This window comes from Papio anubis, chromosome 16 (assembly GCF_008728515.1).
Source record: "Papio anubis isolate 15944 chromosome 16, Panubis1.0, whole genome shotgun sequence".
Lineage (NCBI taxonomy): Eukaryota > Metazoa > Chordata > Mammalia > Primates > Cercopithecidae > Papio > Papio anubis.
Window position 1 is genome coordinate 39,638,806 of NC_044991.1, and position 18,636 is coordinate 39,657,441.

An 18,636-nucleotide genomic window follows, 5' to 3' on the forward strand; every position below is an offset into this window, starting at 1 on the left:
TTAGGCCAGACTTTGGTGTATTCTCTGCTATTTCTCTGATCCCAGGAGTTGAAAGTGATTTTCAGGATGATGGAAAAGCTCTCTTCAATCCAAAATGTTTACAAAAGTAGTAAACGTTTTCTTTTACCATGTTCCTGCGTACTGTGACGGCGATGTTTTAATTAATCAAAGATGCCCCCTCACACACATAGGCTCAGAATTTCTGCTTTTGAATTTCCACTTTTGAATCATGTTGTTAGAATGCCAGAATCTACGTTAATGCAACTTACACCCGTTGCTCCTATTTTTTTTCCTGACCCAGCTTCTCTTCCACATCTTTCAAACATTTAGAGTTCTCCTCCCAGATGAAACAGCCCCAGCTCCTTCAGCTCTTCCTTCCCAGATCCTTCAGCAACATGACCACATGGTGCTCACTCTCTGGTTTGTCTCTGTCCCTTTAGAATGGGAGCCAGGAACTGGGCTGGGACCAACAAAGGCCTTTAGCATTTTACCACCATCCAAATGTCATGATCTCTATGACAAAGGTCGTATCTCTATGCAATCTTCATTACCCCTTACTACAAGGACAGGCTGCAACTGTTCAATAAGCATTAATTGGTGGCAATAAAATGCTGTGGTGGGGAAACATGACAGCTATCCAGCAAGCCAAACCCTACAACTGAGTTTATCAACGTGTAGGTTCAAGTAGCTTTAAAGTGAATTTGAATTCACTCTGTAAAACCCTGCTTAGATAACTCAAACAGCAGAGCTTCTGGAACCTCACTGCCCATACAGTTTAGGGAGCTGGCCAGGGTCTGCATCTGAGATGTAATGACTTCAAATCTAGAGGTTTAAACCATTGTGAATTATACTGGACCATCTGAATTGGTTTAGAACAAAGCAATCTGGCAGACCCTTTTCCAACTCTATATTCCAAGAGATGTCTTTTGAGCTTTTTTGTTTTCTACATTTTCTGATATATTATCATTTGAAGTAGATGACTGGGTCAGACTAGATGGATTCAGAACTTATTATAAAGGTCATGGAAGACAGAGTTTCAGCATTATAAAACTCACAAATAAGGATATCTCTTCTATATACAAAAATATTTTCCAGAGAGGATATATGTGAGCATTATTAGATATATAAAGCTATTAAATCATATGTCAAAAAATGACTACTCTGAGTGTGCCACCAGTAGACTGAAATTTAACTGAGAAATTACTTTGGCAGAATGTGATTCTGTCTTCCCAGAGTGCTGGGCGTGGTGACTTGGATACATGGACAACCACGTAGCTACTGGATAAATGGTATCTGCACCACCCACCATGCCTTTCTCCACCTCCCAAAGGTGGATACACCAGATGTGGCTCCACACTTGGTCTCAGAACACTGTGGCCATTCTGAAACTGGACTCGCTTCTGACCCACACTCCCTTTTCCTGACGTCTCATTTCCAAGTACAATGTCGTCAATTGTAAACTGGATGGACAGGCTCCCACCTGGCCTCAGGAGCCTGTGTGGGCCAGTCAGAGAAGGCCTCTTGCAAGAGGCTTATTTGAAAAGAAGTGTAGATATGCACAGAGAGAGGTCAGACACACTGCATTTCCATGGACATCATCGTTATGCAGAAACATAGCAGAATCTGTTTGATAATAAAGTGGTTTGTTGAGATTTAGGATTTTATTATTATTTATCTTTAGAAAAAAGAGAAAATTTACAAGATGCAAAGGTCTCACACAATACATTATCACTGATGATTGCTCTCTTGACACTTCAACAAGGGCCCTGGCTTATGAATCAGCAATAAAAAGAACATGGACAGTGTGAGTGTGTTGGAGAACCCCTGCCATGGACACGCAGAATACACCACAGTGGACTTGATGACAAATGACGCTAGGCCAGCCTGTTCCAAAAGCAAGCCAAGATGTGGCAGAAACCAACAAAGCCTTTCTGTGGGGGCACAAGTGCATGCCTTCTACCACGTGCGCACCCACCCCCCGAGCCACCGGCAGTGCCCACTGCCTCATTCCACACAGCAACAACAGAAAATGACAAAACGGTCCTTTGGTGTTTTTTGCAGAGCCATTCAAGTTCCCAACTTCTTATTTCTGTCTTCCTCTTCATGTTTCAGTTCCAAATTCTTAAAGTAGTGTAGGTGCTTAGCATCTTGAATTTTTCAGGGTCCAGTTCTGCCCAATGATAACACACTAAAAAGACCAAAGAAGACATGTTATTAAGAAGGATCCCAATATTTGCCTTCAGATTCTATTACCATAAGCATGTAAGAGTAACAAAGTAGCTGAAGATATGTTTTCAAGCTCATACAGCAACACCAGCATCAGTGTATCACTTCACTGTAAAACCTGCCGTGTTGCCATGTATAAACCCCAATATCTTCTCCTCAAAGAGTCTCCAGTTCATTACAGCTCCATTCTTAGAGCAAAAGACACCAAGCCAAGTATCTGAAAACACTTCTAAATGGCTTTTGCATCAAAGAGAAGTCACCAGGCAAATTAGAAAATATTTTGAAGTAAATGAAAACACAACATATCATAATTTGTGATATTCACCTAAGGCAGGGCTTAGAGGGAAATTCACAGCATTAAATACTTATATTAGAAAAGAAAAAGGTTATCAAATCAATAATCTGGGTTTCTACCTTAAGAAATTAAAGAATAAAATCAAAGTAAACCCAAAACAAGCAGAGAAGGAAGAGAATAATAAGGAGCAGAAACTGATGAAATTTCAAACAGAAAAAAGCGAGAGAGAGAAAATAAAAATAAAAATATCAATAAAATAGATAAGTCTCTGGCCAGACTTACCCAGAAAAGAGAGAAGACACGAATTATCAATATCAGGAATCAAAGAGGCAACGTCAGTACAGACATTACAGACATTAAAAAGATAAAAGGAATATATCATGAGAAACTTTAGACTCACAAATCAGACAACATAGATTAAATGAACAAATTCCTAGAAAAGAGATATAAAAGCATCATTTCCAAATCCTTTTAACAATGAGGGAGGTAGAGGGATGGGGAGCTTAAGGAAGTACAGGGACAGGGAATAAACTAAATGCTTAGTCTTGTGATATTTTAAATACCACTCAAAGGATGCCTGACTCTTTGGTACAGAAGTCCACGTGTCTCAGGTTTCCTTTTGTAATTCTGAGGCTACAACAAAAACCAGCTAATATTGCCGAGATCTGTGATGCACGCACTTGTCATCCAAGAGTTAAACTAAATCTAAAGCCTAACAGAGGAGTTTTTATTCCCTCAGATCTAGATTCTAGTTGGATGGACTTCAGTAAAAGCAAAAGATTTCAATAACAGTCGGTATGCCATGGCAGTGCCATTTCCATGGATGTGCTTCCTGATACACTCAGCGCAGGCCAAATTCTTAAGAAAGGGTTGTATCACAAGCAGATGCTTCCATAGACTAACAGCCCTCATTCCCCTCCGCAGCTGGATAGCGAAGTCCCTGAGCATGACATGAGAAAGGCAAGCTGGAACCACAGCCAGCCCACGCTCTGCAGCTCTGTCTGCCACCATGTCCCCAAGGCCTACCCTCGTACCCCCAAAGCCACCTGTAAGAGTCCTGCACACCTTCCTAAGAGCTTTCTAAAAGACAACCAGTGGGTGGAGAACAGACAACATCATTCCTGGGGACCATATTACTTTCAGTTTTTACTTATTAGAAACAACTCATTTGTTATTATATTATGTGGATGATGTTAACCCAAATTAAGGACCTGGGGACTATTCATACTTCTTTCCCTACCTTCAATACCAATAACTGAAATTATGGAATTGTTCCCCACATTGACCTTTGAGAAACTTCATCTTCTTGGCACAGATTAAAATCTTTGTTTTTGAACTTAAGATGAGCTCTGGGATCCTGGATGAATGTATTTTTCTTTTACATTTACTTTAATTAAATATTCTACAATATTCTACATTTTTAATGCATTGTGATAATAAATTTAGTCTTCAAATATTTGATGTACAGATGGAAATTATAAAGCTCACAGTAAAAGAATGACCTAGAGAAATGTTCAAGATATTCTGTTAAATGATAAAAGCAATTGCAACTTTGTAAAGTTAGAGAAACAGATGTAGAATTATCTGTTTAGAAAAACTGTTCCAAAGCATTATGTTAATAATAATTATCATAGAATGATAAGGTGGCAGATGATTTTTATTTTCTTCTTCGGGTATTTTGGCATTTTTGATACTTTCTATGAGTGAGCGTTAACTTTGTAATAAAAAAATGGCTTTCAAAAGAAATTTTATATGATAAAGATGATTTAGAAATTTCTATTCCCTACTAGAGAAACACAGAACTGGAAGGGATCCTGAGTTTTGGCCAATGGATTCTCAAAGGTTTTAGGTAAACTTCCTAAGAACTTTAGAAAGCATCTAACCTGAAGGACAAACCATTAGGTATACCTTTAGAATTAAGTGTGCTACTACCAGGAACACGAATGGGCTGGCCTAATCATAAGATCAGTGTTAGTACCATGAGTGATTTGTAAACTACATACAAGAGATTTTTGGCCAGCAGTGGACACTGTTCCAACCGAAAGCCACTGCCCACTACAATACATGGATTGGTCAATAGACACTGCTCTCTATTTCTAGTCTCACTTGCTAAAAATGTCTCTTCCTATTTTCTTGAACTATAGAATAACCCAGGAGCCAGGGTGCTGGCCACCAACCGGGAGTAGCTGGAGACCATGCAGCTCACACAGCTGTAAGCATGAATGAAGAAGGTGGGAGTGAGCTATGTGTGAGGTCCATCTGCCAAATTAGAAGTGCTGAGCACAAGTCCTGTTCAAGCTAAACACATGGTTCTCCAGATAAGGGTGGACCACTGAGGCTTGAAATTCAGAAACCCTGGATAAGGGGTAATGTGCCTCCCTCTAAGAGCTACTGAAGGGATGATGTCTATTTCCAAATGCATGTACGTCACATGAGCTACTGAGGACAGACATGACCCGGAGGCTGGGGACACCTGACAGGCAGTAATAAGAGGTGCCTGATAACTGAGCACCACAATTTCATAGTCTTATGAAAGAAGCTAGGGGAACCACCAGTTTCCTCCACCCGCTGTAGTTCTCTTTTACTGTCGTCAACCACCAGGGACAGTGAGGAACATCTCCAGTGAGGACAGCCCAGGACCAGAAGAAAGGAATCCCTTCACAGCCCATGTAAACACTAAATCCCTCAAAGACTTCCAACTGACCCACTTCTGGCTTCAGACCATTTAAGCAACCACAGGATGCAAGTGCTAGACTTAGAACACACACATGCCATAGATCTGTTCTCCAAATCACTGTTAAAAGAATCAAGATTTTTTTTACCTATTTATTTCAGGTCTTAGCTGGTAATCGCATCTGAATTCATTTACCTAGAAAAGTAAGGCTGTTCTATGCAAAAACATGAGAGTTGCTGGGAAGTTATCAATGCAGGCTTCACTCTGACCTTCTAGCACTGTTAGATTCCAGCAAGCTCCCTCCACGGAACTGTCAAAGCAGAGAATCTCTTCCTTTGCTTGAGAGCTGATGGTCCTGACTACACAGATGAGAACATGAAAAGAATCGTTCCTAATTATGAACAGAAAGCTTAATGTAATGCAATAAAACAAGCATGGGGAAAAATTCATGTCACCTGAAAGTGGTAGGAACAAACTCTGATAGCAATTGGCTTTTATTTTTTGGCTCTAACTTATTCTCTCATCTATTATTTCCCATGTATATTGTATGTGTGTATATATATATATCTCAAAGTCTTCTTCTTTTTTTTTTTTGAGCCAGAGTCTCTCTTCATTGCCCAGGCTGGAGTGCAGTGGCGCCATCTCAGTTCACTGCAACCTCTACCTCCTGGGTTTGAGCAATTCTCCTGTCTCAGCCTCCTGAGTAGCTAGGATTACAGGTGTGCACAACCACACCTGGTTAATTTTTGTATTTTTCATAGAGATGGGGTTTCACCATGTTGGGCAGGCTGATCTTCAACTCCTGACCTCAGGTGATCCACCCACCTTGGCCTCCCAAAGTGCTGGGATAACAGGCATGAGCCACCACACCTGGCCAATTGTCAGTCTTATAGTACAGAAAGTGGTTCAGATGATAGCGGTTCAAAATCATAACTTGATCCCTATAGGTTGGTGCTGTTTAGTTGAATTTTCTGCAATGATAGAACAGCAGCCACTAGCTGTATATAGCTAGTGAGCACTTGAAATATGGCTACTGTGACTGAGAACGTGAATTTTAAATTTTATTTAATTTTAATTTACATCTAAATAGCCACATGCAGCTAGTAGCTACTGTATTAGGGCACACTCTAAATTATTTGTAAGCCTAGCTCTGCACCTTAGCAATAGACAGAATCACTAATCATGGCCAGCTTCTTGCCAACTTATTTTCTAATAAATAATGGAGGTGGAAGCCTGTGCATAGAGAAAATCCAGTCCCACTACTGGTAAAGTAACATAACATGCCTACTCTGCATCAGTGAGGAAGCAAGCCAACCTCATGGATAGCAAAAATCCAGAATGACACTTAAGGTTGGAACAGTAATCTCCAGGTAAGAAGAAAAAGAATGGGGCAGACAAAAATATTTGAAGAGATATTACTTAATTTCCCAAATGTATTGAAAGGCATAAAGTTACAGATTCAAAGTCAGTGGACCCAAAAAGATCCCCAGAATCAGACTGGGGCTATGACACAGATGTTGGAATTACAAGACAGGGAACTTTTTAAAACTATGATTAATATGTTAAGGGCTCTAATGGAAAAGTAAACAACATGCAAGAACAGATGGGTAATGTAAGCAGAGAGATGGAAACTCCAAGAGAGAAACAAAGGGAAATAATAGAAATCAGAAACACTAACAGAAATGAAGAATGACTTTGATGGGCTCATGAATAAATTGGACACAGCCAAGGAAGAATCAGTGAGCTCGAAGACAGTCATTACAAACTTTCCCAACCAAAAATAAAGAGGAAAAGAATGGGAAAAAAAAACCCAGACTATCCAAGACTGTGGAGCAATTGCAAAAGATGTACCATGTATGTAACTGCAATACCAAAATAAGAAGAGAGAACAAAGAGGAAATTGTGGAAGAAGCTAGGGGTATTGAAGTATTAATGGCCGAGAACTTTCCAAACTTAATGACAGACATTAAATCACAGATCCAAGAAGCTCAGAAAATATCAAGCAAGAACCACACCTAGGCATGTCATATCCAAACTACAGAAAACCAAAGACAAAATTTTGAAGAAGCTGGGGGCTGGGGGTGGGGTGAGGAGAACTCACCTTACCTACAGAGCAATAAGAATGAGAATTACAGGGGACTTCTCATAAGAAACTGCAAACAAGGAGAGAGAGGAATAAAAATTTAAATATTGAAAATGTTTAAATATTTCTTTCTCTCTCATGCCTTGGAAACTCAAAGCTGCTCCTCTAGGGCTGTGAGGCTCCTAGGGCTCTTTCTGTTTTTAAAGAAAGGCAAAAAAAAGAAAAAAAAACCAGTCTAGAAGTCTATACCAGCAAAATTATCCTTCAAAAACAAAGGAAAGGTCGGCCATGGGGGCTCACTCCTGTAATCCCAGCACTTTGGGAGGCCGAGGTGGGTGGATCACTTGAGGCCAGCAGTTCGAAAACAACCTGGCCAACATGGCAAAACCCCATCTCTACAAAAAATACAAAACATTAGCCAGGCGTGGTGGTGCATGCTTTTAATCTCAGCTACTCAGGAGACTGAGGCACAAAAATCGCTTGAACCTGGGAGGTGGAGGATGCAGTGAGCAGGGATTACACCACTGCACTCCCGCCTGGATGACAGAGTGAATGAGACTCCATCTCAAAAAAAAAAAAAACTATTTAAGGTAATGACAGTGACAATGTATTGAGTGAGTACCACATATGTTAAGTGAAATGAATGATAGCAATGTCACTGGGAATAAGTACACTGTTGTTATAAGGTGCCTGTTACAGGTGAAGTGGTAGAGTGTCATTCAAGGTGGACTTAGACTAGTTAAAAATGTATACTGTAAACTCCAGGGCAACCACTAAAAAAAAAAAAAAAAAATTGGTTTAAGTTAAAAAAAGATAAAAACACTACCCAGAGACACAGCTAGTTTTATACCATGAAATACCAGCACACGGACGTGAGAATGTGGTATGAATGCGGATACAGGGAAGGAAAGTGAAGCTCGGAGAATGAAAGGAGTCCTACCTTATATGGCGAAAAGAACAGTGAAAAGGGATTGAATACCTTTCAACAGAAACACACACACACACACTCTCTCTCACACACACACACACTCTCAGCTGCTCTAGCTCATTAGGAAGAATTGTGTTCAGCAAGGACGTATCTTACTATTCAGACAAAGGTCACACTGAAAAAGCAAACACATGGCAGCTTCCAAAACACTTTCTTGTTTGGTTTCAAGTGTGTTGCCATTTGAAGACAGAAATGTGGGGTGCTGGTCAGGAGCATGCTCCTCTTGCACCCTAATTACAGCAGCTAAGTCAATACTCAAATGGGGCAATCCTTGACCCTGCAATCAAATCAGAAACCACATTCTTTTAGTGAGAGGTGGCCCTAGCGCCTTTAGTGGTGGCCAGAAAGGAGAAATAATAGAGCTGCATCCTCATAGAAAACCTCGAATCCTCCCAGCAAGGTGAGAGAATCTGAAGGATTGAGACAGAGGACAAAAACACAAGTTAATTTTAGCAGTTTCATGTCCACTTGGTAAAGTAAGAAGCAACATTTGCAATGTGATAGAGAAATGTCAATGCCCTGGATATGTCAATATCCTCTGAACCATGAAGGGTTTTGAATCATTTTCAAAGAAAAATATGCCCAAGATCATGCAGTTTCTCATTCAATTTTCTTTTGCCTTTTCTTTCTCTCTCGTGCCTTGGAAACTCAAAGCCGCTCCCCTTAGGGCCTGCCAGATTCCCTAGAGATCTTTCTGTTTTTAAAGAAAAGCAAATGAAAAGTGCTGCTCCCTTCATAGTCAGGGGGTTGCTGTTGTTCTGGGGACCAAAACAAATGCCAGGGTCACCTTCTATCTGTCACTATTTAATCCAGCTCTCATAGATATCTGAATATTTGGTGGTGATTTTGTGGCCTACTGGGATGACAAATTTCATCAGAAGGGACAACAAAAAAAAACCCATGGGCAACAAAAAACCCCAAATACATCATTGGAATACCAGTTGTCACTTGGTTCTGGTCCCATTTAGGGTCTTCAAATCCAGGAATATGGCTAAATTCTCGGAAGCAGGAGCACCCAGCCCCGCTCTGGTCCTCTGCTAGTTGTGGGCAGCTCTGAAAGACTCCTCCCTGCCTGGACATCTGTCCATGCCTGACACTGTCACTGCTGACTCTGATGTAAAGAAGTACAACTGGATGCCTATGGTAAACTGTCAATAAATGGTTTTCCTTGTGCATTTTGTCCAAAACACAGACAGTACCATATACATTGGTATAAACAAAACGTGGCCTCTGTCTTTTCATGGGCCGATCTAAACTTGTTCATGAGCCTCCATGCGCTGAGTAGCAATAGGGGGGTTCCTGAGCATACAGAGACTCCATCTCACCTTAATGTCAACAGTACTCTGGGTCCACAGTGTCCTCCATGGCAGGGTGGCTGGTGCGGCTCGGCACCTGGGCCCTGGCACTGCACCACTGAGGGACGGCGGGCTACTTGAAGTTTGGTATCTCTTGCTCAGGGACCCAGGGCCCTCTCTGGCTGACCTGGCCTCATCTCAGTTCTCACCAGCACGTTTCACTTAGTCTCAGGTCTCATTAATGACAGACCCCTGCAAGTCTCATCCAGGAGGCCAGTGGAGGTCACAGCTGAGACCTGGAGGGACTGTCAGGGCTATGAAGAGCTGAGACCATGACCCCCGACCTCCTGATGAAGCTGCCCCCTCATGGCCTCTGCAGCAGGCTCACCTCACCACTTCTACCCAGGACCCACAGTCAGCCACAGACCCAACAAAGCTTTCCTCCACACCCTCCACCAGGCAGAGGTGTGGAGCCTTCCCCACCCCACAGCGACGCTGGGCAGCACTCTCACAGGCCCCGAGGCCTGACAGTGTCTTGCCACCTCACTGAGTTGCAGCTGCCTCCTGGAGCCCTGGAGCCACCTGCACTGCTCTCCCTCCAGAATCCCCTTCACGGCTTCCAGGTTTCCTGCAACCCAACTCCCATTCCTCCACTCCAAGGATCCCAGCCTGGAGCACAGCCAGAACACGCCAGGGGCCTCCAGCTTCTCCTCCATCTGTCCCTCTGCTGCTTCTCACTGAGTCTCCTAACCTGAAGGCTGAGGTCAGCCAGGAACTTCCCTCCATCGCCCTCTTCCTCCCCTTTTGCCTGCCTCTTCCCAAGTTCATGGCATGGTTGCAGTGAATTTGACTTATAGGGAAGGAAGGGGAAGGAAAAACACAACTGCCTGCTCCTTTCCAAACACTGCCCATGGGGTCTGCTCCCCCTGCTGCCTCCCCTCTGTGGCTGGCCCTGTTTGGCTGATTCACAATAGCACCACTGACCCCAAGTTCTATCCTACCCAATCTGCACTACCCTGAGAAGGAAATAAGTTTTTAAAATGTCATTAATGTGAGAGAAGCAAGAAGTAGATACCTACGAGTCCATGAGAATTTCCCTCATAAACTTAGATGCTGGGAAAAAATGTGCAATGTTCATGCCCTCCTCCTGCCCTTCTTTTTATGTGCTCAGTTTTCCTTCTATGAGCATGTTCTCCTCTACGTTCTGTGACACACGCAGTCACTGTCCCCTCCTCTGCCCATGAGACCCTCGGGTGTTTTTCTTGCCCACAGAATTAGCAAAATTACTCCCAGGCTACCCAGGGTCCATAGAACACTAACATCCATGGTGTATTCCCTACAGGAATTACTCTGAGGCCAAATCTAATGCAAATAGAAGTCTTTAAGTTGTTATGTTTTACAAGAATTTTAAAAGTAACAAAACCCTATACCCCTTCAGAGATTAAACCAAAGATTTTCAAAGAGCTGATCAGATATAAAGCAAAAATCAAGACGTTAAATTTATAAAATGTATTAAGTTAATAATACAACCCAGGAAGGAATCGGTTAGGTGGTATTCGAATTCTTTAAGCTGTTTTGAAAATACAAACCTCCAAGGCACCTGTGAATTTGCGCACGTGTGTGTGTGTGTGTGTGTGTGAGCGCTAGTGTGTTTAGCTTGGTAATCTGGGTTTGGTTGCTGGGAGACAGGGGCTCGTATGTTTCTCCCTCTCTCATTCATTAAGCTCATGATGGGAGTCTAAACATTCTAGTTGTTTGTTTGTTTTGTTTTGTTTGTTTGTTTCTGAGACAGAGTCTTGCTCTGTCATCAGGCTGGAGTGCAGTGGCGCAATCTCGGCTCACTGCAACCTGAGAGGTGGCTCTCAGGTTCAAGCGATTCTCCTGCCTCAGCCTCCTGAGTAGCTGGGACTACAGGCACGTGCCACCATGCCCAGCTAATTTGTGTGTGTGTGTGTGTATTTTTTGTAGAGACAGTGTTTCATCATATTAGCCGTCTCATCATATTAGCCAGATGGTCTCGATCTCCTGACCTCGTGATCCGCCCGCCTTGGCCTCCCAAAGTGCTGAGATTACAGGCGTGAGCCACCATGCTCAGCCCAAGTTGTTTTGAACCTGTTGTTAAGGTCCCAATTCACTGCACGAAAGGCACAGTCTTCAACAGAACTGGAAGGAGAGACATGGGCCATGCCTGAGCATTAAGGCTGAGAAGCTGCCCTGAGCCCCAGGAGTGGAAACTGGAGTGCCCAATCTGTTTTGCTTCTGGACCAAGTAACTACTAAAACTTGGCCTAACCAATGTCAATCCCTGCACCTTTCATTCAAGGGACAGGAGCAGTGCAGGGATGCTCCCTCCGTCACGCTCCGCTGTGAGCCAGGGGAGCCTGAGAAAACACAGAGACATGGCGCGGAGGGAACGCGCCTGCTACCGCCCTGCCAGGGCTGCTGGGGCCAGTTCCAGGCACCATGACTTCCACCTGCCTGCCTTCCACAAAGCACTGCTGAGGGAGATGAGTTTTCCTCCAATGGGAGAAAAACCATAGAACTTATTCACTGTCACCCAAAAGTCAGCAGGATGGAGATAAGACCTCGATGAGTTTCTGAATTACTGCTCGACCCACTTAACTAGCACAACTGAAAAAGTATCTTAAAGGGCCACTCTGTGCTCTGTCTTCACTTAGCACATTTCACCTCTTTGGATTAAGGATTTGTGGACAGATTATAAATCAGAAGCACTAGCAATATTTGTGATGCCAAAACTGACCACTAACTTCAAGCAAATTATCATGAAGTTTTGGAGGGGCGGGAGTGGAAGTTTTATGTGACGTCTCTTCCCTCTGAAGCATGCTTCAGTGTCCCATGCATACATACATGAGATACATAAGCCAAGGCTGGTCACCACAGTACTGTTGTCTCCCTGCACAATACTGGCAGGAAAACACAGTGATGAGGGAACAGTCAAGAGGACAACAGGACTTGCTGGCCAGCCCCTCCCCTAAAACCATCTATGAACCAACAATCCACCCTTCCCGAGCTCTCCATTCTGTTCCTCTCGTCTGTGTATCTATTTGGGAGCTGGTGCCACTGTGCCCAACTATTACTAACGAATCTTTTTAAACATTTTTTTTAAGAGACAGGGTCTCACTCTGTCGCCCAGGCTGGAGTGCAGTGCTTCAATCATGGCTCACTGCAGCCTCCAACTCCCGAACTCAAGCAATCCTCCCACCTCAGCTTCCTGATTAGCTAGGATAACAGGCAAGTGCCACCATGCTCAGCTAATTTTTTTATTTTTTTTGTAGAGATGAGGGTCTCACCATGTTGCCCAGGCTGGTCTCAAACTCTTGGGCTCAAGTGATCCTCTCGCTTCAGCCTCCCAAAGCGCTAGGATTACAAGCGTGAGCCACCACACCTGGCCTAATATATCTCACTTCCTGGTATTGTGGATCCTAAAAGCCGTTTCATAGGTACACTTCTGACCCTTGCTCTCTTTCAGAAGAGAAAGAGAAGGCTGAAGACTACCTTCTGGATGTTCTTCTATCACAATTTGGTGTCTCCTGGGTGAATCCTGTCTCCTAACTTGGTTTTAACCACAGTCTGTGAGCTGAAGGCTCCAAACGTATGTCTGAGACCTGGCTCCCCAGCTCTAAAGCCATAGACTCGGCAGACCACTGGCATCACCAGTGGCTGCCAACAGGCACCTTAAACACAACACACCCAAAATAGGTGCCATCAGCAACCCCCGTCTTCCTCCCTCATCCTTCTGGATGTCTCCTCTTCCAATCTAATCAATCTCCAAGTTGAAATGATTCTATTTTGTTTACATCATTCAATCCCACTCTTTCCCCTCTGCTCCTAGTACAATTTCTTCCCTGGACTTGTGCAATCACTTCCTAATAGGCCTATCTGCTTCCAGCCTCACTCCCCAAAGCTGCTAGAGTGCTCTTTATAAACTCTGTGTTTGATGATGTCACTTGTATACTTAAAACCTTTCAGAGGTCCCTCCCACCCCAGGATAAAATCCAAATTCCTCAGGGTTGCATACCAGACCCTATCCAATCCAGACCTCCTATTTCTCTAACTTCAGATATACTCCCTGCCCTCCCACTCCACTTGGCACTCAACACTCCCACCATTCTGCAATTCCTCCATTCCCAAACTCTCCTATCCTTGCCCCCCAACCCCCAGACAGCATTTGCACTGCTCTTCTCTTGGCTCAGGCAGCCCTCCCCTGCCCTTGCCCCTCATCTCCCTCCCCACTGCCACTTGTCCTTCCAGGTCCTGTCCCAGGCCTCTGAGGGGCCTCCCCTGACCTCCCATCTCCACCCCACACTGGTTCACACTCCTGCCACATGCACCGTGCTGCAGTGTAACTGTTCCTATGCTTCTCCCTGAGCCTGTGACCTCCCTATGACAGGTCCTGGGTCCCTCAAATCTGTGCCCAGTATTTGGTCCAGTGCCTGGCAAAATAAACAGTTTCCCTGGGGGAAGAAACTAGGCACAGTGCCATCAGATGGCTGCATCACATTTTCAAGGCCTCTGATGTTCACGCAGGGAGGTGGACTCTGTGCTACAGTGAGCCACAGTGATAAGAATAAAATGCCATTTTAGGAAAAGTAAACAGTACCACACAGGCACTGTGAAGGATTTTGGAACACAGGGCAGGTGGTGATGAGAGGAGGCCGCTGAGATGGCAGTGCCCTTTGCTGGGGCGGCTAAGAGCAGGAAGGCAGATGCGGGAGCACAGGTGGACTCTGTGCATCTGTGTCTGGATTCTGCATCCACGAGTGCTCTGCACAGGCAATCACAGCAGCAGCTGTGGACTGGCACAGGCACCCAGGGAAGGTGGCACAAACAGGTTCCACCCCCAGGTGGGCACCCCAGGCCTGTGAGTATGCCACCCTCCTGCATCTCAATGAATAAAATACAATCTTATTTGCTAACTGATATGGTTTGGCTGTCCCCACCCAAATCTCATCTTGAATTGTAGCTCCCATAATTCCCATGTGGAAACACACACGTGGAAATTATGGGAGCTACAATTCAACATGAGGGACCTGGTGGGCGGTAACTGAATCATGGGGGCAGTTTCCCCCATACTATTCTCTTGGTAGTGAACGAGTCTCACAAGAGCTGATGGTTTTATAAGGGGAAACCCCTTTCACTTGATTCTTTTTTTTTTTTTTTTGAGATGGAGTCTTGCTCTGTCACCATGTAAGAATTGCCTTTTGCCTTCAACCATGATTGTGAAGCCTCCTCAGCTACATGGAACTGTGAATCCATTAAACCTCTTTATAAATTAGCCAGTCTCAGGTATGTCTTTATCAGCAGCGTGAAAATGGACTAACACACTAACTTTTGTCTCCATCCTAGAAGGCAGCGGATTTAAGGAAGCTATGGATGAACGCCTGTGAAATGAATGAATTCGACCTCAGCAGCTATTCCCTCCTATTCATTGCTGCTTCCCCAAAATGTGGGAAGACGAAGCCAAGCAGGGAAGCTCCTACCTGAATTCTGCCTCCTGAGCTACGGCTCCCGTTCAGAGGACACGTCACCCTCCGCCCCGCTGCTGGCACTGCGGTCTTCTTTTCGGGGAGTGTTTCTTTCCTTGCTTGATTCGGAAGGTCCCTTAGCTCTGGTCTTTTCTTTTCTCTGCTGCTGTTTTTCAAGCTTTGACAGCTGATTAAATAAAAATAAAAAAGAATATTTTACAAATATAAACACATGCCTGTGAATCCCACACACCAGTGACTTCTCAGGTGGGAACCATTGAAAAGGGTTTTTCTGACAACCTGGCAGAACACACTGGTTCAGATATACCAAATTATACACGGAATGTTTCTCCAACAGGCACCCGAGTCACTGAAACAAATCATTAGTAATAGGAGTAATCACTCTCAGACTTTTCCCCGACCATAGTTCAACCTGGCACACAGTATGAGGGAGTGGCCGTGCCACAGCCTTCTTCAACAGCCTTAGAAGAGCTCCATACACAAAGGCTCTTCATCTCTTACTTTTGTCTTTGATAGTTTTCTTCTCATCAAGTTATCTTCTACTTGTTGTTTTCTTTTTTCTTTTCTTTTTTTTTTTGAGACAGGGTCTCACTCTGTTGCCCAGGCTGAAGTACAGTGGTGCAATCATGGTTCACTGCAGCCTCAACCTCCTGGGTTCAAGTGATCCTCCCACCTCAACTTCCCAAGTATCTGGGACTACAGTGCATGCCAATTTTTCTGTAGAGACGGGGTTTCACCATGTTGCCCAGGCTGTTCTTGAACTCCTGGGCTCAAGCAATCCACCCATCTCGGCCTCCCAAAATGTTGTGATTACAGGTGTGAGCCACAACACCACACCACTTGTTTTCTAAAGAATGTTCAAAACACGTCAGTCTTTGCTGAAGATTACAGAGAAGGCTATGAAACAAAGTGCATTAAGCACACTGAATACCATCTCAGTTTTCAGTTGGTTTGAGACTGAAGCCACACTCGCCTGCAGCCGAGGCACTGAGTGCTCCCAGCAGGCTGTGTGGTGGCGACACTCAGGGACGCTGGCCACCGGAGCCTTCTCAGGCTCCCACCAGGCCAGCAGGGGACACGCCCCTGATGTCTCACTCAAATGGAACCTGGGCCCACTTCTTCCCTGAATAGTTCTTCAAAGAAAGCATCAGCTGGATGGCTGAAAGAAGCTTCCATCATCTAACACTGAGCAGCAGCCTGGCCACTCCAGGAAAGCCTGCTGAGAAACCCAGCAGAGAAGACTGGCCAAGTTTTGAGCCACGGGATTTTCTTAGACCAAAAAACAAAGAGACAGCAATACCCAGTTTTATCTCCCTCCCAGACCAAGTCTGTGAACTTTTTCTAGTTTACATAAAAAGAAGGAAACTTATTGAAGGGCTGACTTCTCCCTGCTGGTCCCTGCCCCACATCCAAGACACAAAGACGAGTCACTTCCCCCAATCTGCCAGATCATTTCTTCCACTATGAACAGACTTTGAGTTAACCCTTTGAGAGATGAACAACCAACCAGTAGCTCTCAATTGGGTCCAGGAAACCAAATTTATTAATAATTGACTTACAGTAGTGGTCCCCAACCTTTTTGGCACCAGGGACCGGTTTCATAGAACACAATTTTTCCATAAGATGGGGGGACAGAAGAGGGGATGGTTTCAGGATGAAACTGTTCCATCTCAGAGCATCAGGCATTAGTGAGATTCTCATAAAAAGCGTGCAACCTAGATCCCTCACATGCACAGTTCACAATGGGGTTCTCGCTCCTTTGAGAATCCAATGCCACTGCTGATCTGACAGGAGGCGGAGCTCAGGCGGTAAGGCTCACTCACAGGCTGCTCACCTCCTGCCGTGCAGACTGGTTCCTAACAGGCCATGGGAATTAGTACCGGTCCCTGGCCTGGGGGTTCGGGATCCCTGGCTTATTCTTTCCTACTCCCCATATACCTGAAAAGCTGTAGAATACAGCTAAGTTTGGTTAATATGCTAATTAGATTTTGGGAATGAGGACATCACTTCACCTTTGACTCAGCAACTATCCTCCCAGAAAACTCCCCTGGATAAATTTCCACTTGTGTGCATAGTGGGGGCTTCTAACAACAAGCACTGTAGTGTCATTTGTATTTGCAAAAACCTAGAAACAACCCAAATGTTCATCAACATTAGGAGGACAGATACATGTAATGTGGTCTGGCAATACTGTACAGCAGATCTACATATATCAAAATAGCCAAGTGTTGGCCAGGGGCGGTGGCTCATGCCTGTAATAGCAGCACTTTGGGAGGCCAAGGTGGGCGACTGCTTGAGCTCAGGAGTTTGAGACCAGCCTGGGCAACACAGAGAGACCCTGTCTCTACAAAAACAAAACAAACAAAAAAAAGAGTTAGCCAGGTGTGGTGGCATATGCCTGTAGTCCCAGCTACTGGGAGGCTGAGATGGGAGGACTGCTTGAGCCCAGGGGGTTGAGGCAGCAGTAAGCTGTGATCGCGCCACTGCACTCCAACCTGGGTGACAGAGAAAGGCTGTCTCAAAAAAAAATTTTTTTTAATTAAAAAAAAATAGGGAAATCTTGAAAATCATGTTATACAAAACAAATTTAGCTTCAGAAGGCTATATACAGTAGGATTCCACTGACACAAAATAATACTCTATATTGCTAGTGAGCTCATGCAAATACACTATGGCCTAGAAGAATACACGCCAACTTTAACACACCAGTAAACATGGAGGGGAAAGAGGAGAATGGGATCTTAGTGGAATGAATATATACAGGCTTCAACTGTAACTGTCAACTTTATAAGAACAAAACCAGATCTAGAGCAGAGTTACTAATCAGTGCAGTCCACAAAATGCATGTGACACCTGGACCAGCAACAGTAAGATGTTCGTGTCAGAATGTAAATCAACACACAGCTTCCTTCATCAGCAAAGTACTGTGAGAGATTTCTTCTCAACCATGAGCTCCGTGGTGTAGCTGACTTCATTCTGGCACAAAATGAAGGTTGCAGTGAGCCGAGATCACGCCACGGCACTCCAGCCTGGGTGACAGTGAGTGTGCATACACATGTACACACGTATATAAATACTCAAGAACAGGTCCAAGTTAGATGCTGAGAAAGTACAATTCTAGTTTTAAAAAGTAAGATGCCCTCTCAGTTTTGTTCTTTGTTTCACCATGGCCTGGTAACAAACAGTTCATGCAGCAGCACTTTAAGTAGGAATGAATGATCTGGAGAAAAGATGACAAAAAGCTAGCATTTTTAAAATCTGGGAAATGGCCACACAGAGCTGCTTATTATCTAGTTCTCTGTAGTATTATTTTTCCATGGACAAATATTTTTCTCTTTACTATTCTGCCACAGGTTAGGAGGAATTTCCTGCATCTAAAATAACAGACTTCTTTCCTTTTGTCTCTCTTCTGTTGTTAAAATGCTCTTTCTTTGATGAAATGATAAGGACAGTATGCAGGACTCCTTCTGTCTCATTCCCTTTCTTGTGAACTGATTTTGGATTTTGCAATGTGGATATATACCTATTACTACTAAGCTGTATACTTAAAATGGTTAAGATGGTAAGTT

General features: G+C 44.1%; 1 protein-coding gene and 1 long non-coding RNA gene across 4 annotated transcripts in view; one reads left to right on the forward strand and one right to left on the reverse strand.

Annotated features, from left to right (window-relative positions):
• LOC103888153 overlaps nt 1-15,003 on the forward strand; it is a 42,956-nt gene extending 27,953 nt beyond the window's left edge. Inside the window, exon 4 of the long non-coding RNA XR_001892080.3 lies at nt 14,928-15,003. This is a non-coding gene — a long non-coding RNA (uncharacterized LOC103888153). The remainder of the gene's footprint in view (nt 1-14,927) is intronic.
• Nucleotides 1,627-18,636, reverse strand: part of DTD1 (D-aminoacyl-tRNA deacylase 1) — a 172,124-nt gene continuing 155,114 nt past the window's right edge. For all 3 annotated transcript variants that reach the window (XM_017945041.2, XM_021921275.1, XM_021921276.1), the window contains 2 exons: nt 15,062-15,233; nt 1,627-2,188 (listed from right to left, as the gene is read on the reverse strand). In XM_017945041.2, coding sequence (XP_017800530.1) covers nt 15,081-15,233 — 153 coding nt within the window. In that variant the 3' untranslated portion in view covers nt 1,627-2,188; nt 15,062-15,080. The remainder of the gene's footprint in view (nt 2,189-15,061; nt 15,234-18,636) is intronic.